This window comes from Cetorhinus maximus, chromosome 20, assembly GCF_964194155.1.
Source record: "Cetorhinus maximus chromosome 20, sCetMax3.hap1.1, whole genome shotgun sequence".
Taxonomy (NCBI): Eukaryota; Metazoa; Chordata; class Chondrichthyes; order Lamniformes; family Cetorhinidae; genus Cetorhinus; species Cetorhinus maximus.
In genome coordinates this window covers 54984433-55007015 of record NC_135898.1, presented here as the reverse complement: position 1 = coordinate 55007015, position 22583 = coordinate 54984433, and the positions used below count along the sequence as shown (strand labels likewise).

At 42.5% G+C, this 22583-nt stretch overlaps 1 protein-coding gene across 1 annotated transcript in view; it reads left to right on the top strand.

Annotated features, from left to right (window-relative positions):
- LOC144694383 (factor VII-activating protease-like) overlaps nt 1–14326 on the top strand; it is a 90746-nt gene extending 76420 nt beyond the window's left edge. The window contains exons 10-14 of the mRNA XM_078564702.1: nt 117–348; nt 5961–6097; nt 6204–6329; nt 9899–10044; nt 14089–14326. Of these exons, the coding sequence (XP_078420828.1) occupies nt 117–348; nt 5961–6097; nt 6204–6329; nt 9899–10044; nt 14089–14244 (797 nt within the window). The 3' untranslated portion in view covers nt 14245–14326. The remainder of the gene's footprint in view (nt 1–116; nt 349–5960; nt 6098–6203; nt 6330–9898; nt 10045–14088) is intronic.
- Nucleotides 14327–22583: the final 8257 nt, after the last annotated feature.

Sequence of the window (22583 nt, the reverse complement as noted above, 5' to 3'; positions counted from 1 at the left end):
TAATTTGAATTAACGTAAAATTTATTTTGTGTTTGGCACCATTGATTCTAATGATCTTCACAGCATCTCTGTTGCTATTGCATGAATGTCAGTTTGAACTTTTTAATCTGTTACAGCTTCTGAAGAACAGTTTTCTGATGAAGAACAAGAATGTGAAGGTGTCATAAGTCAAGACAATGCCAGGGATGAACAGGATGAAATAATGCCTGGAATATACTATGGTGCAAAGACTATTGCTGAAGAAAACCCCTGGCAAGCATCTATCCAGTTGGGGAGAAGACACTTTTGTGGAGGGTCTTTAATCCATCCATGTTGGATTCTAACAGCAGCACATTGTGTTTCTGATAGGTATGTGCTTCAATTATTGAATGTTTTGCAGAAGATCTAAGGCACATATCAGCTCATTCCAAATCCAACATGGAAAGGCTATCCAGAGGTCTGTCTGGTAAAGACTGAAAAGGTATTTCAAAGTGTCAAATAGTGGTCATATTGTGTTCATAACTGTCAACAACGCTTAACCTTTTATAAAGCCTCAGGCCTGAAATTCCACTCTTACCCCAGGTATGCTTCATCATGCTATCAGTGGGGGATAGAAACTGATTAACAGCTCTCCTGCCAATGGAAATCATTGTTTCCTATTTCTCCCTTTTCATTATCATGCTCCTTCTCCTCCTGTTGATTTGTAGGGAATGAGGGTAGAAGCTAAATAGAATCAAGGAGCTAGGGGAAAGGGTAAGGGATTGTGGTAATGCAGTGTTTCCTAGTAATGCTGGCAATAATGTAGGTATTCAGTCACTAACCACTAACCCGCAGCAAGAACAGAGTGGCTCCCCATGAGTTCCATCGCCTAATCCTCTTAAGGCATGAGGGCTTTAAAAGTGGGGATGCCTCCTCTAGGTTGTCTATCTTTAGTCGGCATTGTGTGCCATTTTATCTGGCAAAAGGATTGAATGTGTAAAGGGATGGTTAGCTGCTGAGGATTGTGAGCCAAGTGACAACGGAGGTGAAATAAGAGGTGCGGCAGTATCAGTCTGTCAAAGTGCAGTGAAAGTGCACTGAAGGGCTCCCAATTTTAAAACCCAAATGCAAACTGCATGGATAAAAGTTGAAATTTGAATGTGTCCATTTTTGAGTGGAGGAAGAGGTGCAGCGCTCACTCATGTGTGGTGAGGCCTGATCTTTGGCCTCAGAGCTCACTTTAATGCAGCCAATGTGGCATGGACAGCCTATCTGAGAAAAGGACAGTAAGTCTGAATTAAATAAGGTAGTCTTCAGGCCTGGGGCAGATCAGCCATGATCTTATTGAATGGCGGGGCAGGTTTGAAGGGCCGAATGGCCTCCTCCTTCTCCTATTTCTTATGTTCTTATGAGCCACAATAACTACACAGTTACCCTATGGGAATCCAGGACTTTGAGAGGGGACCAGAGTATTTAGAGGAGTTTGGTATTAGGAATGATCTGAGACAGGGTCAGAGGAAACAGTGGCAATTAGTTTCAGTGTTGGAGGGGAGTGGTTGAGGACTGATGATGATTCTGGCTCCACAGTCAGGCAAATAATTTCCAAAGATTCATTGTTGTAGATGGTTCCAAGATTTGTTTTTTCAGAATTGTACTGGCAGCGGAGTGAATTACCTCAGTGAAAACTAATTTTTGAAATGGAAAGCTTAAAGAGACTCTAGACTCATTTTTGTACATACAAAGGATTAAGGCCTGTTGCACACATATGTCTTTGATGCCTATGTTTTTCCCCTTCGCAAATATGGATGTGGACACGAGTCGAAAAGGAAATGTTCACATGCTTCCTGCCCACCATATTGAAGACCTAGTAAACCAGCTAGTGTCCAAAATGTGGCTGAATTTATAGACCAGATCTCCTTGTTCTGCTTTATTTGGGGGCACATGAGAAAAACAGTCAGTGGCAGCAGAAAATGTGTTGGGTAAGCATGCACTTTTTCATACAAGGCACTGGCCCAGTGTAAATGCCCATTTGCTGTATCCATTTTTAAAAATTCATTCACGGGATGTGGGCCTCGCTGGCTGGGCCAGCGTTTATTGCCCATCCCTAGTTGCCCTTGAGAAGGTGGTGGTGAGCTGCCATCTTGAACCGCTGCAGTCCAACACCCACAGCGCTGTTAGGAAGGGAGTTCCAGGATTTTGATCCAGCGACAGTGAAGGAACGGCGATATATTTCCAAGTCAGGACGGTGAGTGACTTGGAGGGGAACATCCAGGTGGTGGTGTTCCCATCTATCTGCTGCCCTTGTCCTTCTAGGTGGTAGTGGTCGTGGGTTTGGAAGGTGCTGTCTAAGGAGCCTTGGTGAATTCCTGCAATGCATCTTGTAGATGGTACACACTGCTGCTACTGTGCGTCGGTGGTGGAGGGAGTGAATGTTTGTGGATGTGGTGCCAATCAAGCAAGCTGCTTCAGTGTAGTAGGAGCGGGACTCATCCAGGCAAGTGGGTGTATTCCATCACACTCCTGGCTTGTGCCTTGTAGATGGTAGACAGGCTTTGGAGAGTCAGGAGGTGAGTTACTTGTTGCATGATTCCTAGCCTCTGACCTGCTCTTGTAGCCATAGTATTTATATGGCTAGTCCAGTTCAGTTTCTGGTCAATGGTAACCACCAGGATGTTGATAGTGGGGGATTCAGTGATGGTAATGCCATTGAACATCAAGGGGTGAAGGTTGGATTCTCTCTTGTTGGAGATGGTCATTGCCTGGCACTTGTGTGTCGTGAATGTTACTTGCCACTTGTCAGCCCAAGCCTGGATATTATCTTGGTCTTGCTGCATTTGGACATGGACTGCTTCAGTACCTGAGGATTTGTGAATGGTGCTGAACATTGCGCAATCATCAGCGAACATCCCCACTTCTGACCTTATGATGAAAGAAAGGTTATTGATGAAGCAGCTGAAGATGGTTGGGCCTAGGACACTACCCTGAGGAACTCCTGCAGTGATGTCTTGGAGCTGAGATGACTGATCTCCAACAGCCATCTTCCTTTGTGCTAGGCATGACTTCAACCAGCGGAGAGTTTTCCCCCTGATTCCCATTGACTCCAATTTTGCTAGGGCTCCTTGATGCTACACTTGGTCAAAGGCTCCCTTGATGTCAAGGGCAGTCACTCTCACCTCACCTCACCTCGGGAGTTCAGCTCTTTTGTCCATGTTTGAACCAAGGCTGTAATGAGGTCAGGAGCTGAGTGGCCCTGGCGGAATTCAAACTGGGCATCAGTGAGCAGGTTATTGCTAAGCAAGTGCCACTTGATAGCACTGTTGATGACCCCTTCCATTACTTTACTGATGATGGAGACTAGACTGATGGGGCGGTAATTGGCCGGGTTGGATTTGTCCTGCTTTTTGTGTACGGACATACCTGGGCAATATTCCACATTGCCGAGTAGATGTCAGTGTTGTAGCTGCACTGGAACAGCTTGACTAGGGGCATGTCAAGTTCTGGAGCAGAAGTCTTCAGTACTATTGCCGGAATGTTGTCAAGGCCCATAGCCTTTGCAGTATCCAGTGCCTTCAGCTGTTTCTTGATATCACGTGGAGTGAATCGAATTGGTTGAAGACTGGCATCTGTGATGCTGGTACCTCCGGTGGAGGCCGAGGTGGATCATCCACTCGGCACTTCTGGCTGAAGCTTGTTGCGAATGCTTCAGCCTTGTCTTTTGCACTGATGTGCTGGGCTCCTCCATCATTGAGGATGGGGATATTTGTGCAGCCACCTCCTCCAGTGAGTTGTCTAATTGTCCACCACCATTTACAACTGGATGTGGCAGGACTGCAGAGCTTAGATCTGATCTGTTGGTTGTGGGATCGCTTAGCTCTGCCTATCACTTGCTGCTTATGCTGTTTGGCACACAAGTAGTCCTGTTTTATAGCTTCACCAGGTTGTCACCTCATTTTTAGGTATGCCTGGTGCTGCTCCTGGCATGCCCTCCTGCACTCTTCATTGAACCAGGGTTGATCCCCTGGCTTGATGGTAATGGTAGAGTGGGGGATATGCCGGGCCATGAGGTTACAGAATGTGTTTGAGTACAATTCTGCTGCCGCAGATGGCCCACAGCACCTCATGGATGCCCAGTCTTGAGTTGCTAGATCTGTTCAAAATCTATCCCATTTAGCACAGAGGTAGTGCCACACAACACGATGGAGGGTATCCTCAATGTGAAGGCGGGACTTTGTCTCCACAAAGCCTGTGCGGTAGTCACTCCTACTGATACTGTCATGGACAGATGCATCTGCAACAGGCAGGTTGATGAGGATGAGGTCAAATATGTTTCTCGTTCTTGTTGGTTCCCTCACCACCTGCTGCAGACCCAGTCTAGCAGCTATGTCATTTAGGACTCGGCCAGCTAGGTCAGTAGTGGTGCTACCAAGCCACTCTTGGTGATGGACATTGCCAATACTACTACGCCATCACCCCCCCATATGGAAATAACCTGACGATGGACCACTTTGTGCTGAGACCTTCATTTCAGGGCAGTGGAATTAATTGGAGAGCTTTTCCAAAAGGCCAGCCTGGGCACACTTTGTCATTTGGTATGATATCCTGCTGGGTCTGATAGGAACTTGTGCAGGAACAAAAATAAATATCTTCTGAGTTTGCCGTGAGCAGCATGTGATGGAGAATGTGCAGCAATGTGCCTCTGACATTATTACGAGAGAATTTTACTCAAGTGCAGTAACATCTTCACAGCTAACTGCAGGCTAGTCCCAAACCAGTGAGGGATCAAATATAGAACAGTGTTCTCTGATGAACACTGTAATTGGTCCTGGGAGTCTGTCACTGCCAATTTCTTGGAAAGAGCAATAAAACTTGGCCTTATGCACATCAGAAGGTTCTCATACCCACTGGTCAACAAGCTGGATGCTCATGCCCAAGGCTGGCCACAAGATTACCTGTAGGGTTCCTGGTTCAATTTCTGACAAATGGATCTCTTGCGTTCAAAGCTACAAGCATATGCGCACCAGTGAGGGAGCAACTATTTTAATGGAATTGTTGAAATTTATGGACATAGCATTCGGTAATTATGCAGAAGGATCTTGGAGTTGTTCAGGCCATGGTATTCATCAGCTATATATATGGACCAGTGATTGATACCTTACTGAGATTGCCTTCAAAGAGGAGTTGATTGATGACTAGAATACCTCCATGTTATATCTTGGAATATGCTGCAAGTGTAGGTAGAGAATGTGAAACAGTGCATTTTAATTTCACTGGAAAAAAAATCATGTTCAGCACACTGATCTTAACACAAATTCCCTACACACCTATGTTGCCGGATGGTCTCTGGCAGGATGTAAAATCTACCCTGATATTTTCTCCCATTGGTATCTACTTACCTTTCGTTTGACACATTGCTTTAAATTTGAGCTATTAGCCAATCTTCACATTAGGCTAGATGTCAGTGTAAGACCAAAGCTGTACTGACAGCTTTTACAGATTATTCAAATATGCCAGCAATGCAAAATTGTACAGTTAGCTTCAGAATATTATGGGCTATCTTTGCAGTCACTCACTTCTGACATAAATTGTGCCAGGATGTCAAAATCAGAGCTTTGGGTGTTTGGATCTGGCAAGAAACTCCCAATAGTGGAACAATGACACCAGATGCTGCAATTGCATTTTACTGATTTTCTGCTACTTTTGTATCACAATTCCTAGGCATTGACTTTAAAAAGAGCAGAAATTATGGCCAATAATTCTTAGAAACTACCAGTTAATGCATTTGGCTATATTTTCCTTGACTCACTAGTGATGTTGAACAAGTGCTACCCTTGGGCATTTGTTTATTAGTCAGTAAATGTAACCATAGCAAACATGATAGAATTAAAGCTACATTTATCCAGCTAAATATTACGAATTACATATTTCCATGTACTGACGCAGGGAAGTATTTGTATTAGATGATGAACTGCCATTTTCCAGAATTAAAGTGCTACGTTTTAAAGTATTACAGAATCGATGTTGAAAGTTGCACTTGGCAGAACATATGTCCGCAGGAAAAACGGAGTAATCTTTGACGTTGAACGGATTATTATCCATGGATCCTATAAAAAAACCAATACTGCATTATACAATGATATTGGTAAGTATCATGTTATTTATTTAAGAAAATAATCTTTATTTCAATCTGAATAAAAACAATATTTCTGTTAACTTCTGATATTAAGTAAATTCTTTTCCTCTTCCAGCATTACTTAAATTGAAAGGCAGTTGTGCCAAAGAAAGTGATCGTGTTAAAACAATAAATCTGGCAGAAGATGACTTTCCTCCTGATACTAAATGTAAAATAACTGGATGGGGCCAGAATGAATTCGGTATTTATTTTTTTTTGGTCTCTTAACAAGAACTGTCAACTTTTCATATTTTGTTGCCTCATGCAAAGTTTTACACTGCTGCAGGATGGAGCTACTTGTTGTATTTCCTTTCTGTGTCCAGCAACTGCATTTAACATTAATCACTGGTGTGTCACAATTTGAGTGGTTTGCTAGAACTGAGCCCCAAGTAGAATTTTCTAGATTTGGTCGTTTTTAACCTCAGTAGCTCAATGGGATTTAGCACTGAGTCACATTTCCCTCTTCTTGTTGAGCTGAAAGATGTGCTGGATTTAGTGCTGCTAACAGGAGCCCACGGAGTGTGGGGGGTGGTGGTGAGTGAACCCACTTCAATCGTCAGTGGGACCCAGAGCCACATCTGCCAGGGCTGCCATTCCTAATAAGGAGATGGCTCGTCCCCAAGAGCTGCCGGCCCAATCAGAGGACCGGCAGCTCAGCAGCCTCAGTAGCACCACCAGGAGAGTGTCCAAAAGAAAGTCAATCATATACTGAAGGTTGATGTGTTGGATAGTTTCAGGCCTAGTTTGATGATTTCTCCTGGACTCTGAGCAGAGACGATTTAAAGTCTTGACAGATCTCTGTTTTTCCCTCTGAAATCAGCAGCTGTTTGGTTTAAACTGAAGACACTACCTGCAGTGTTTAGCTGGTCAGATAAAGGCAGGACATATGCTTGCAGAATGGCTAGAGAGAGGAACCACAAGTTCCCTTCTTGCTGTTGCCCACTCATCATCTGTGTGCCTCTGGAAAAGCAGTTTCTTTTTTAATGCAAAAGGTTAACTTGTTATCACTTCCACCTCCATCACAAACTAGCCAGTTACCAAATATGGTCACAGCAAGCTGCACACTGTCATTCCAGGTCCATTATTTATAAGTTAATTGCTTACTGCCTTGAGTTTTCTGAATGGTTTGGGGTGGGGACTCTCCTCAACTGGGATTAAATTAAATAGTTGGTGGAGCTCCCTCTCAGCTGGGACCAGTTGTCTGAAGTCACTGAGTTTAACTAATTAGTCTGCACCCACCTTAATAAACAGAAGCAGTTCAGGGGATAGACCATTCACACAGTCATTTAAACTGATTGTCCTGGTAGATCAATACCAGGCAGCTGTCACCTTTCTGATAGCTTTGTAATTTAGAAGGTGAAGTTGTGTAAATGTTTAGTCATATAAGAACTGCTGTTTAAGACACTTAAAAATTCTGTTGCCAGTCTTTTTTAAAACTTATCCTGTGATTTCAAACAATTCAATAAATAAAGTCATTTTTGATATGAAACATTTTTGATATAAAACACAACTATTGGAATATTTACAATACATGCTGCTATGTAGGTAGACATGGCAAGCAATTTTCACAGGCCAAGGTCCCACAGATAGCCAATGAATGACAGTGCAATCTCTATTTTGTGGTACTAGTTGAGGGAGTACATTGGCTAGAACACTGGAGAATTTCCTTTTCTTCCTCAAATAGTGCCATGAGATATTTTTATTCACCAGAGTTGACAGTTGAAACCTCAGGCAGAATCTTACCAGCATTGAAACATTTCTGCAGTCAGGGTCAAAAACAAGTCTCTAGCCTGCTGGGGTTGGCTGGTTACATGGCATCACAATCCTACAGGAGGCAGCCAATTAAGAGGGCCCAAGTGTGAGAATGGACATTATTTTTTTAATATTTTGGGGAATAGTGTGTTAATCTGTAAAGAAGGATGTGTGTGTGATTTAAATAAACCTGACAAGAAATTGATAGGAATCAAGTTGTCTGGGGGGTTTGAGGTGCAAGGAAATAGGTTAGATCTAACATTTGCATTTTTAGATAAGTTGAGAGTTTGTTTCAATATCAAAGGGGAGTCAGAGGCATCATGGGACATGTTTGCATCTTGCAGGAGTTCCATAGTAGTGGGGATATTATATTTTATTGACGCAAAAGCAAAGACAAGAATGAGACATGAAGGATTTTATATATGGAAACATTTGAGTTTCAAAGAGGTGTGAGAACAATGGAACTGGAGATCAAAGGGGGGAAAAAAGATATTTTAGAGTTACTATGGCGAGCTTAAGATAGAGAGATAGCTGGGGTTGTTGAGCTATAGCTGGAGCTCTGGGCTGGGAGAGGATGCAGTTTGAATCAACTATCCAGTCAAACCAGAAAAGCCTTGGACTACAACAAGCAGTTTTATTCTGAGGCGGATTCCACCGCAGAATGGAGAGGGTAGAGGTTATGTGGTATGGATTTATTGAAGCTACAGCAGTTTGCCTTGTGTAACATTGCTGGATTTCTTTTATAGTTAACATCTATAAGAGAGTGTTGCCTGGGGGTGCTTACTTGTGGGTTTGACCAAGTAGAGAGTTTTTGGGAATGTTTTGTAAGACTAACCTTAATTCTGTAACTGTAATCTTTTGTGCTTAAGTTTTCTTTTATTTTCGTTAATAAAACGTTTACTTTTAATTTTTTAAATCCCAAAAGTGTTACTGGGCCTCTTACTGCTGAGATCAGTGTGTCCTCTTCTCACTTTCAGAATACAGAAAAAACAGAGTATGTCCTTTAAGCCAAGCTTTCCTCTGGGATTTGGTTTGCGCAGCAATTAACACCGGCTATGGTCATAACACAAGACTCTAGATGGCTGGCTGCTGAGGCAGTAGGGGACCATGACATGGAGGCACCCTCTGAATCCTTCTAAGCATTTAAAAATAAAGACTGGCCACAGTTGTCAGGCCACCATTGTGGAGTGGGGGCCCCTCCACTGGGCTGCTTGTTGCTGCAGCTGCGGTCTTTTCATTCTAGTTATGCTATGATGGAGTTATTGGGAGAAGGCATTGATGACTACCCAGCTTGCCACTGGGAAGCAAATTCCAGGTACTTACTGGGCTCCGGCCTCAATGAGGGACTTGTTCAATGCCAGGAAGAGTTTGGCATTAGGAACTGACTCCCAATTGATCCCTCAATTAGCTTAATTGGCTACCCACCACTGCTGTTTGGGTAGCTGCTGCCACATTGACCCTGCCTTCGGCAAGATCACTTGGAGGCAGGAATGCTTGGGGAGATGATCAAAGAGTTATTTTCAAATTTTGCTCCTGGTCCCAACTCCAACCCAGTCCCCGTGGCACTGATAAGATTCCACTCTCAGTTTAAAGTTTGTCTCCAAAAGAGAGTTTTAGTAATTGCAGCACAATTAGACAGATTGAAAAGGTTTATGAAATATGGATTTAATACATATTTTTGCCATACCTGATGCTTTAAAAATATACTATTAATTTCATTGGACTTATGTTAACTTTTACTGATATTGTATATATATATATACTGGATCCACTGATTATACATCACGGTTTGATTTTCCTTCAACAGATAGGTAAATCAGGCCGAGCGTATAATAGGCAATTGATCCAATATCCATAGCCTGAAGTTAAAATTACCCCAAAATGTGACTTCAGGTCATGCCCTGTAGATTTTGATGTAAAACAATTGTCAGTGACAGTCCAATAGAATGGAGCTTTGGTTTATCTCTGTTGTTTTTATTGAAGAGAGGGTTTCGTCTAACCTTTCTCATTCTATTTCAGGGAAGTTTGAAAATCAATTGTCGAAAGCCACGGTGAAACTGCTGGACAGAAATCTCTGTAAGAAACCAGAAATTTATGGAAATTTGTTGGGTGAGAACATGATTTGTGCTGGACATTTGAAAGGAGGTTCGGCAGACACCTGCAAGGTTTGTCAGAGTAAACAATTAACTGCATTTATTTGTAATTCACAAACATTTTTACAAGTTCAGTTGCCATAACACTTGTGAACTAAGCATTTGTACAGCAGATATTCCATTGATAGTGCCCCATGCAAACCAGGATATTCCCTATTTTTAACACAATCTCATTTTGCAAGGAACTGTACACCTGGGTCAAATTTATCTTCCTAAAGTGTTTTTTCTGTCAGCGAACAAACTTGTGAGGAAACCTGTTTCATTGATTCATCGTCTGGTCTCCATACTGATCAGCGCACCATTGTAGATTGATGAATGTAAACAGAACTCTGGGAGAAATTATAGGGAAGAGAACCACGTATTCCTTCCTTGGCAATTTTCTGCCATCTGCTTCTCCCCTGGTGAGAACATCCTCCTGAAGCTCCTGGTACCTCACCCAAGTGTTCAATGTGTCTTAGCTTTGGCAATGAAGATTAGGAAACTATTTAGTGTGGACTTCAGAGTAAAGTCAAATCCCTTCTTTAACCATGGGCTCGATTACCACAGGCTGGCACTTTGGTTGGGCCATAGGGGTGAGGACGTGAGTGCTGCAGCTAAATGGTGGGCCTTGAAGACCAAGACTTTCAGGCTGCTGATGGAGCTCAGCAGCAAGAATGTCCCAGTTCTGGGGGGAGATGGGGCTGACTACATCCAAACACACAAAAAGGTCTGGAGAAAGAGGATGTCCCAGAAGGGTCAAGGACAGATCTGTTTAGCTAGAGCTAAGGAATAAAAAAAGATGCAATTACATTGCTTGGTGTAGTCTCTAGGCCACCAACTAGTGAGAAGAATGTAGAGGATTGAATTTGTGAGGAAATTATAAAGAGGTGCAAAAATTATGGAGTAGTTATAAAGGGGGGACTTTAATTACCTAAATATCGACTGTGATAGTAGTAGTGTAAAGGGCAGAAAGGGGCAAAAGTCCCTAGCGTGTGTTCAGAAAAATTTTATACAACAGTATGTTTCCAGTCCAATGAGAAAGGATGCACTGCTAGACCTGGTTCTTGGGAATGAGGTGGGTCAAATGGACCAAGTGCCAGTAGGAGAACATTTAAGGGCCAGCGATCATTGTATCATGAGGTTTAGGCTGACTATTGAAAAGAACAAAGAACAAAGATTAATCCAAAGTATGAATAATTAGCTGGGGGGAATACCAACTTCACTGGGGAATGAACAGATCTGGGCCAAATAAGTTTGAGTCAAATGTTGGCAGGAAAAATGGTAGCTGAACAATGGGCTACCTTCAAAGAGAGAGTTTAGGCACAGTCAAGGCATGTTCTCTTGAAAGGGAAAGGTAGCACAAACAGTCCAGAGCTCCTTGAATGACAAAAGGGATAGAAATTAAGATAAAGAATAAAAAGTCTGCTTATGACAGATATCTGGTAGAAAATATAATTGAGAACCAGGCTGAATTTAGAAGGCTCAGAGGGGAGGTGAAAAAGCAAAGAAGAGAAGTAAAGAGGGAGTATGAAAAGAGACTGACAGCCAACATAAAGGGAATCCCAAAGTCTTCTATAGGCATATAAATAGTAAAAGTGGTAAAAGGAGGAATAGGGTCAATTAGGGACCAAAAAGAGGGTTTATGCATGAAGGCAGAGGGCATGGCTGAGGTATTAAATGAATACAGTTCATATGCCTTTACCAAGAGGATGCTACACAGGCCATGGTGAATGAGGAAAAAAAATCAGTCTCTAGAAGGATTTAAAATTGATAAAAAGGAGGATTTGGATAGGCTATCTGTACTTAAAGTTGATAAAGAATTAGGACCAGATGAAATACATTCAAAGATACTGAGGAAAGTGAGTGTAGAAATTAGCCATAATTTTCAGCCTTTGGAATCATGGGCGGTGCCAGAGGACTGGAGAATTGCAAACGTTATACTCTTATTCAAAGAAAGGTATAAAGATAAGTCCAGCAACTGGAGGCCAGTCAGTTTAACCTTGGTGGTGGGGAAACTTCTAGAAACAATAATATGGGACAAAGTTAATAGTCACATGGACAAACGTGGGTTAATTAAGGAAAGCCAGCATGGATTTCTTAAGGGAAAATCATTTTTAGCTAACATGTTGAAGTTTTTTGAATCGTTAGCAGAGAGGGTTGATGAGAGCAATGCTCTTGATGTGGTGTACATGGACTTCAAAAAGGCATTTGATACAGTGCTGCACAACAGACCTGTGAGCAAAGTTATAGCTCATGGAATTTAGGAGATTTACAAGAATGTTGCCAGGGTTTGAAAATTGCACCTAGGTGTACAAAATTATGAGGGTCCTAGAAAGGGTGGACGGGAAAGACCTGTTTACCCTAGCTGAGGGGTCAATTACCAAGGGGCATAGATTTAAGGTGATTGGTAGAAGGTTTAGAGGGGACGTGAGGAACACCTTTTCACCCAGAGGGTGGTGGGCATCTGGAGTTCACTGCCTGAGTTGGTGGTGGAGGCTGAAATGTTCAACTCATTTAAAAGGTACTTGGATCTGGACTTGCACCTAAAGTGCTGTAACCGGCAAGGCTACGGACCAGGTGCTGGAAAGTGGGATTACAATGAGCAGCTAGATTCATTTTTTTGTCTCGTTTTTGGCCAACGCAGACATGATGGGCTGAATGGCCTTTTTCTGTGCCGTTACATTTCTATGGTTCTATGGAATAAAATGGACAGTAGCAACTTGGATATAAAATTTGCTGAGTAACAGAGAGTAGAGGTTAATGGACATTTCTCGGGCTGGAGGAATGTTTGTAGTGGAGTTCCCCAGGGGTCAGTGTTAGGACCCTTTCTTTTCCTGATACATGTTCATGACCTAGACCTTTGGTGTACAGGGCACAATTTCAAAATTTGTGGATGATATGAAACTTGGAAGCACTGTAAACTGTGAAGAGCATAATGTAGAACTTCAGAAGGACATAGACAAGTTGGTGGCATGGATGGACAAGTGGCAGATGAAGTTCAATGCGGGGAAATGTGACGTGATTTATTTTGGTAAGAAGAACATGGTAAAACAATATAAAATAAAGGGTACAACTCTAAAGAGAGTGCAGGAGCAGAAGGCCCTTGGTGTATATGTGCATAGTTCATTGAGGATGACAGGACAGGTTGAGAGAGTGGTTAATAAAGAAGAAGTATCTACGCACTATTAATAGGGGCATCAAGAGCAAGGCGGTTTGTATAAGATGCTGGTTCAGCCTCAGCTGGAGTAATGTGTTCAGTTCTGGGTGCCATACTTTAGGAAGGATCTAAAGGCTTTGGAGAGAGTGCAGAAAAGATTCATGAGAATATTTCCAAGGATGAAGAACTTCAGTTATGAAGATATATTGGAGAAAAAAAAATTGAGAGGAGATTTGATAGAGGTGTTCAAAATCATGAGGGGTCTGGAAAGGGTAGATAGAGAAAAATTATTCCCTCTTGTAAAAGGATTGAGAGCAAGAGCACAGATTTAAATAATCGCCAAAAGAAGCAAAAGCAATATGAGAATTTATTTCATGCAGTGAGTGGTTAAAGTCTGGAATTCACTGCCTGAGAGTATGTTAGAGGCAGGTTCAATCAAAGCATTCAAAAGTGAATTAGACAGTTATCTGAAAAGGAAGAATGTGCAGCGTTACGGGGAGCAGGAGGGAGAATGGCACTAAATGAATTGCTCATTCGGTGAGCTGATGCAGACACAATGGGCTGAATGGCCTCCTGCGCTGTAACATTACTCTTTGTCTAGTGCTCAGGACTCACAGGGACCATCTGGTTAGCAAGAGTTCAGTGATAGGCCATAGCACTAAGTTTTCTAGGTACTCCTATTTGGGGACACCAAACAATAGTTCATCTCTTTCTGCCCAGCTCTGCACTCTGCAAGCAATCTCTACCCCTTTTTCCCTGGCAAAATGGATGTTCCTCCAGGTCAAGGGTCATGAAATTTGGCTCTTATAATTAAAGAAATTAAACCTGTAATCCATAAATTCCGGGAAGTATGTCTTTGGGAAAAGTATTAACAGGCGGTGAATAGGTTGAACTGACGTTATCACATTTCTTGTGAACAGGGTGATTCTGGAGGACCACTTTCTTGTGTGAAAAATGGAAAGCGCTATCTCTATGGAATCGTCAGCTGGGGAATTAGCTGTGGGATGAAAAATAAACCTGGTGTTTATCTCAATGTTACCAAATTCCTTGACTGGATAAAAAGATATATTCAATAGATTCAATGGTGTGAACTTAAATCTTAATTAAGAGCCTTTGTTTAAAGTTTAACTTTTACTATGTTGATTCTCCTTTAATTTCCTCATTTTCCATTTTCCTCCTTGGATAAATGCAGTTATTTAGAATTTACATAAAAACAATATTATGCACCTCTGAAGGTCTACAATTTATTTGCACAGGCATTTTGGTATTGGTCTGCCACTTGCTTCAAAGTAGCTCTTCTCACATGTGGGTGATCATGTTGTAGAAACTCAGCTTACCTACATAAGAAGACTTGTACATATGTGCTTGAAGCACTTGTGACTATTTCTAAAAATCTTGACCCCAAAGTTCTTGGGCTCTGGAAGAGCAGAAAACATAATTTTTGCATAGGTGGAGGCGGAGCCTCGTTTTGCTGGGCCTCTGCCCCATTTATACTGATCACTTAAACATTGGTGGGGATGGTGATAGCTAATCTGCCACCCTCTCACCCCCAACCCCACATTAAGGGACCAGTTCCACCAACTTCACCTTTATACACTAAAAGTTGGCATGAATTCTATATTCCATCCTTTCAGAGGCCGCAAAACTTTTCTAGTGCAAGAACATTTCAGTTATCTTCCCAAGAGGTACTTGCTTCATTGGAGAAAGAAGATTAATGAAAGTTTATTGAGGGACATTTGCTGGTCTCCTGTTACCAGAACATCATGGAGCAATTCTGATATTCTGACCAACAGTTTATAGCTGGTGCCACTGAAATAATCCTACTGATGTGATGTGTCCACATCAGCATGCAGATTACTCTATCCCCAGAAGGGCCTGCATCATTAGAAATGGGCAAAGTCCACTCCACCGCATGTGTGTTGGTGGAGTGCAACATCAGGAACATTGATTATAAACTGTGAATTGCCATTCTTAGGATATCAGTAGGAATTGGTAATGAATAATCATCCCTTCTACATATAAAAGTTTAGATTCTCTTTGGGCAAGATTTTAGCTCCTATTACAACTCTTAAACACTTGTCGGTGACTCCAATGAAACATTGACTTTGAACAACATTCCTATCCCAAATAAACATAAAAGCAATACTTTTATTGTTAGGGATTGAAGTACATCAGGTAGTTATTTGCAAATAATTACTCAGTTCTGAATTTTTCATAACACAATGGAAAAGTAATCAAGGTCACTTATATATTGTTTTCTATCAAAAACGAGTCATAAGACCCAAAATCGTGCAACTGGGCAGAACACAGCTCAGGTGGATTTGTCATGGTGAACTGGGGAATTTGGAAAGGAACACAGATCTCCCAGATTTCCACTCTGTTGCCCTCTGCTAAAAATTCTGATGGTAGGATGAGTTTTCCATGTGGCCACCTTACTATCAGACAGAACCTTGGGGGCATGTCGGTGAGTATTACTGGAAAACCCCAGGAATTAGGAGCAGCACTTCATCCAATGGCTAAGTGGTTCAGAGGCCTCTTAGTGTTGGTATGTGTTCTATGTTGGACCGTTTGATGGCTGCAAAGAAGTTTCAGAGAAGAGTGGACCGATTATCTCCAAATGTTATTCCTTGTATCCTTCAGAGAAAAAAATTACAAAACTCAAATTCTTCTTCAACCCATTAAAGGCCTCTGGCTCCTAGTACCTTGTCACTCTGATTTATTCACTGCCGATCAGGGAGGGATGCCCCTGTGGTGCCTCTACAGGAACGGATCACCTTCTCAAAATATTAAAATGAACCCATTTCAGGTCAATGAACAAGGGTTAATGTTTTGAACCATTGGTTATTGGAAGTCCCATCTACTGCATTTGCAATGCTGCTGCCAATCTCAACAAACTTCAGCTCCATGGAACTCAATATCCAAAACACCAGGAAAATGTCTAGAATACCATGTAATTATAAAACTTAGAATTTGACTCAATGAGTCAATGGCCTCAATAATACCACGAGTATTACATGGCATGACACCTCTGTTATTATGAAAGTTTAACCCCTTTTAACATTCCTTTGCAAATATAAAGTCCATTTTCACCCACTTCCAGTAGATAACCGGAGTGAGCAGTGTGATCCCATCCAAAACTGATTAAAGTCTGATTAAAATAATTAAAGTGGATTTAAATACTTAGTTTTTTCAGGTTTTTGTGCAAGAGTAATTCAGGCTGGTGTAAAACTCCCGTGGAACAATTACACACCACGTGAAACAAAAGGAGGGGACCTGGCAATGTGGATCTACACTCATTTTCCTGACTCCATGCCCATTTCTTGCCTAGTAAAATGGAAAATATCCCTTTCTATCTCCTAGCTTAGTGTCACCTGAAAACTTGAATTGGGAAATACAGGGGAGTATATCCAACTAACCTTTCTACAGAGTGAAACACGGGAACCCCAGCACTGATCGTTCAAGATGTTGCTTGTTAGTGCCTGGCCAATCCAAGAATGCCCCCTTTATCTCAAGTACCTCCCCATCAACATCTTGTCCATGTGAGTTCTTCTGGGTTGATGTTTTTTGAGTTTACAATGATTAACCCAAGTTGAAAAACCTCCTGAACAGAGCGCTATCTTTGCATTTGACATAGTCTACTTGGACTTCAGCAAGGGAGACTAATAACGAAGGTAAGAGCCCATGGGATCCAAGGCAATTTGGCAAATTGGATCCAGAATTGTCTGAGTGGCAGGAAGCAGAGAGTGATGGTCGAGGGGTGTTTTTGTGACTGGATGCCTGCGTCCAGTGAGGTTCCACAGGGATCAGTGTTGGGTCCCTTGCTGTTTGTGGTATATATAAACAATTTAGACTTGAATGTAGGAGGGTTGATCAGTAAGTTCGCAGATGACACGAAAACTGGTGGGGTGGTAAATAGCAGGATAGCCTTAGATGACAGGAGGATATAGACGGGCTGGTTAGATGGGCTGATCAGTGGCAAATGGAATTTAACCCAGATGAATGTGAGGTTATGTACTTGGGCAGGACAAACAAGGCATGAGAACACAGGAATACGATGAATGGTAGGACTCTGGGAAGTACCGAGGATCAGAGGGATCTTGGTGTGCATGTCCACCGGTCCCTTAAGGTAGCGGGACAGGTAGATAAGGTGGTTAAGACATATGGGGTACTTGCCTTTATTTGCCGAGGCATAGAATATAAGAGCAGGTAGGTTATGCTGGAACTGTATAAAATGCTGGTTAGGCCACAGCTAGATTATTGCGTGCAGTTCTGGAATCCGCATTATAGGAAGGATGTGATTGCACTAGAGAGAGTGCAGAGGAGATTTACCAGGATGTTGCCTGGGCTGGAGAGTTTTAGTTATGAGGAGAGATTGATAGACTGGAGTTATTTACCCTAGAGCAGAGGAGATTGAGAGGGAACACGATTAAGGTGTATAAAATTATGAGGGGCATTGATAGGGTAGGCAGGAAGGAACTTTTCCCCTTGGTGGAGGGATCAATAACCAGGGGGCATAGATTTAAGGTAAGGGGCAGGAGGTTTAGAGGGGATGTGAGGAAGAATTGTTTCACCCAGAGGGTGGTAGGAATCTGGAACTCACTGCCTGAAAGGGTGGTAGAGGCAGGAACCCTTATAACATTTAAGAAGTATTTGGATGTGCACTTGCAATGCCATGGCATACAAGGCTATGGACCTAGTGCTAGAAAATGGGATTAGAATAGCTAGGTACTTGTTTGACTAGCGCAGACTTGATGGGCTGAAGGGCCTTTTCCTGTGCTGTCGACCTCTATGACTGAGTTTTATCTCAGCGATTCTATGAAGTTACGGAGATCTTTCGCAGAACATCGCTAACTCTTAATCAGCTTATACTTTCCCAAGTGCTCACTTACTCTATTCCTGATAATATTCTGATTGCTTCACTAATAATGTTGAATTTATTGGCCTGTATTTATTTGATTTGTCCCTGCTACCTTATTTGAAGAATGTAATGATTGATACCTTCCAAACCTTTAGTACTGTACTATCTAGAAATCCAGTGAGCACTGGAATATTAGAACTAATGCATTCACAACTACCAGTTTCTTTCAATATGCACTGACGGGAATACAAATTTGAAGAAAGACTTGAGAATGGTCAATTTTTAAAAACAACAATGCTGATTATGAGATATGACAGAAGTGTTTAAAATTACCTGAGGGACAGGATAGGATCAGCAGAAGCAGACTTCTTCTGATAGGTACAAGGTTAAATGTAAAAGATGTAGAACAGAGGGCAGGAGAAACTTCTTCATAAAGAGAGTTGTGGAATTCAATTCCAGGATAATGGTTGAGGCAGAATATGTGGGTAATTTTAATTTACCAAAACATGTGTGGATCAGGTGGGAAGTTAGTGTTAAAAACCTGAAACAGAAGCCCAACTTACCTCAAACCCATCCACTTCCAGTTTTAACAGTTAAAGGGCAGGTGTCAATTTCTTATTAATTACATTGTTAAGGTATAATGGCAATTACATTGTTAAACTGCAATAACATTGTAAAGCAGGTGATGGGTATTTGTACATCCATAAATGGGGATAGCTGAAACAAGGGGTGGGTGGTGTTGACTGTGAACTAAGTCAATAAGTCCATAGCATAGAAAGCAGCTGTGTCTTAGTTTTAACTTCACCAACCGGCATGGATCCACTTAACAACGGGACAGGTGACCAGTCTGTTTCCAGGAGCAGGTAGGTCATTTAAGGAGTTTTCTTGCTTCTATTTTTTACTCATGTTGGTGGGTTTACTGGGCTTAGGGAAATCAAGCAGGTAAAAGGAAGAGAAGTCCAAAACAAAAACAGAATTACCTGGAAAAACTCAGCAGGTCTGGCAGCATCGGTGGAGAAGAAAAGAGTTGACGTTTTGAGTCCACATGACCCTTCAACAGAAGTTTGTTTTTAAAAGGAAGAGAAGTGTTGGATCCATCAAGTATGTGCCTTTTCAGCACTGCTTGTGGACCAGGAGGAGCAGGATTGTGTCCTCCAAGTCCAACAAACTTACTAGTAAACATTTCCACCACCTCCATGATATCCCACTGAAACCCTTCATCTCCAAACCTCCTTCAATCTACCTTTGACCCCTCACGATCTTCCCCAACCCCATGTAATCTTGGACCCTGCTGCAATCACTCCTGACTCCACCAGTTATGCTCTAATGACATTCCCAAGCATAAGTCCCAACCTGCAATCTCTACCCCAACAACCATATAATTCACCTAATCCTCATCTGTAGCGTGTCAGCTGTGGCTCAGTTCATAGCACCCTCGCCTTTGAATCAGAGGGTTGTGGGTTCATGTCCCACTCCCGGAAACCAAGAACTGTGATTGTACTCGAAAGAGTTGCAATCTGTGAATGTTGATAACTCGAAAGAGTTTAAAGGCAGACAGACAGCCTGTCAGTCAGGCAAACGTCTGGGTGGGAAACCAGTCTTAAAAATCCATGGCATTCGGGGAAATATGACCTTCTGGGTTTCCCAACCATACTCCTCCTGTCCCTGCTCTGAAACTCCACTCTTATGAATATCAGGGCTTATTTCAATATTCAAAGATTAGATTGGTGGAGGAAGGTAAAGGCTTTTAAAGAATATGGGATCAGAGTGGGTTAATGTAATTTGAACCATTTGTTCACATGAATGATAAACAGCAACAGAGAATGGCTCTTTGTGTTGTAATTTCTAAGTATTTCCATCTCTATACCAGAAGGTTTGCCTGCTTTGCCTACAATCTCAGTTTATCAATTACAGTTTTTCTATTTATGTTAAAGTTTTTCCACCTTATTTCCTAGACTTTTTTGCACCTTTGGTATTAAATACTAATTTTTCATTGTAAAGCCCTAAGGCTTCTTTGCGGCTATGTTCAACATGGCCTTGGGGATTTTCGCCAGTTTATAGGCAGTAGCTCCATGGTCCTTCCTTGCAATTAGGGCAGCATCGTATTCTTAAATCCCTTGCAACTTTGTGCATTGGTGCTGATGTTGCACAACCTCTGGAAACCATAGCCAACTTGGTTGTAAAAACATCTGATAGAAAATGCAGAAATGGTGCAAACCCACTCTGCTAAAGAAATAACAACTTTACCATGAAGTTTTGCACATAGATTAGGATTACTAAATCAGAAGATAAAACATTCTGATGATTTTACACAGAAGAAGAGTTATGCTTGACTTAGGAATTCTGAGCCATGCGTTTAAAAGGAAATCCTTTGAATGCTGGCAATCTATCACTGGATCAAAATTATGCTCGCCAGTTGTTTGGATTCAGCTGTTGAGTGAAAGGATAAGAACTGCATGCAATTGGACATCTTAAATTGAAGTTGCAACTGCTATTATCAAGAGAGAATATTATTACTATAGCTGGACGACATGTTCTTACAGGATTACTGCCATAGGAAATGGCATGTTCCTTCTGCTAGGGCTAACAGGACCTGGGGCAGAAGTTTTAGGTCAGCATGCAGGCGCACGCCCGACCCAATCAGACGCAAAATTGCGCGAGATATTTCTGACGGCAGGCACACGCAAAAATCGGAAGCATACCCGCCAACAATTAACTGGGCAATTAAGCCCATTACTGGAGCAACCGACTCTGATTTTTTGTGGTCCGTCCAACCTCACTGTTGGCAGATGGGCAAATTGGCCAGGCGGCCTTTATGTTTTACATTTTTCATGAAACCTCGTCCAAGGGCAGGATGAGGTTTCCGTTATGAAATAAGAAAAAAATAAAAAATCTATGGAGAGCATTTTTATCATGTACATGTTCAGGTGACTGACTGATTTTAAAACCTTTATTTAATTGTTTTCAAGTCTTCAGCTCCCTGTGGCAGCTCTCTGCCTTCAGGGAGCTTTCATTAAGCACTCGGCCATCCCTGTGCTTATGTCAGCACTCGCCCTCCTCCCACCCCCACCCCGGCTTCACGCTGACTGGTTGTTAATTGGCCAGCTAGTGTGATTAGCCCGATTGGCGGTTCCCTTGCTGATCTCAGACCCGCCAATCGGGCCCGCCGACCTAAAAATTCTGCCCCTGTAGAAATCAGTGTTTATAATACACATTGGCCTAGAAATTGGTTTGCACCCGGGTATTGAACCCTGCATCAGAATGAGTAGGCGTGATGCACACGCTATGAAGGACTTTGGGCCTCATTTGCATCAGGCTGCAGATGCCTGCTGCCTCCAAACCAGGCAGCATGCCAATGAAGGGTATTTTAACGTTGGCCTGCTGCAACCTCAGGTAGGCTCTAGGAGAGGCAGGGAACTGATGGGGAGGAAGTGGGTATGAATAGGAGATATGGAAAGTGAGAGAGACAATATGGCATGTGGCCGAGTGGTGGCCAGCAACGGACTTCAGCATTTCTGTTACTCCTGGCTCCGTATTCAATGTTTTTTAAAAAACTTACCTTTTGGGTGACAGCGTCCAGTGGTCCCTTGAAGGACCTCTGGTTAGGCCATGAACCATGTTTTCTGAACAAATTAAGCCTTATTTGTAAAGGGTCAATCTTTCAGGTGCCGCACACCTAGCCAAGCTGTTTCAGTACAGCTCCAACACAAGCGTCTACCTGGCAATGTGGAAAATTGCCCAGGTATATCCTGTGCACAAAAAGCAGGACAAATTCAACCTGGCCAATTACCTCCGCATCAGTCCACTCTCAATCATCAGTAAGGCGATGGAAGGTGTCATCAATAGTGCCATCAAGCGTCACTTGCTTAGCAATAACCTGCTCACCAACACTCAGTTTGGGTTCCACCAGGGCCATTCAGCTTCTGACCTCATTACAAGCCTTGGTTCAAACATGGGCAAAAGAGATGAACTCCAGAGATGAGGTGAGAGTGACTGCCCTTGACATCAAGGCAGCATTTGACTGAGTGTGGCGGCAAGGAGCCCTAGCAAAACTGGGGTCAATGGGAATCAGGGGAAAAAAACTCTGCTGGTTGGAGTCATACCTAACACAAAGGAAGGTGGTTGTTGGAGGTCAATCATCTCAGCTCCAGGACATCACTGAAGGAGTTCCTCAGGGTAGTGTTCTAGGCCCAACCATCTTCATCTGCTTCATCAATGACCTTCCATCATAAGGTCAGAAATGTGGATGTTGGCTGGTGATTGCACAATGTTTAGCACCTTTCGCAACTCCTCAGATACTGAAGCAGTCCATGTCCAAATGCAGCAAGACCTGGACAATATCCAGGCTTGGGCTGGCAAGTGGCAAGTAACATTTGCACCACACAAGTGCTAGGCTATGACCATCTCCAACAAGAGAGAATCTAACCATCGCCCTTTGACATTCAATGGCATTACCATCACTGAATCCCCCACTATCAACATCCTAAGGGTTACCATTGACCAGAAAATGAACTGGACTAGCCAGTAGCTAGGAGAGCAGGTCAGAGGCTAGGAATC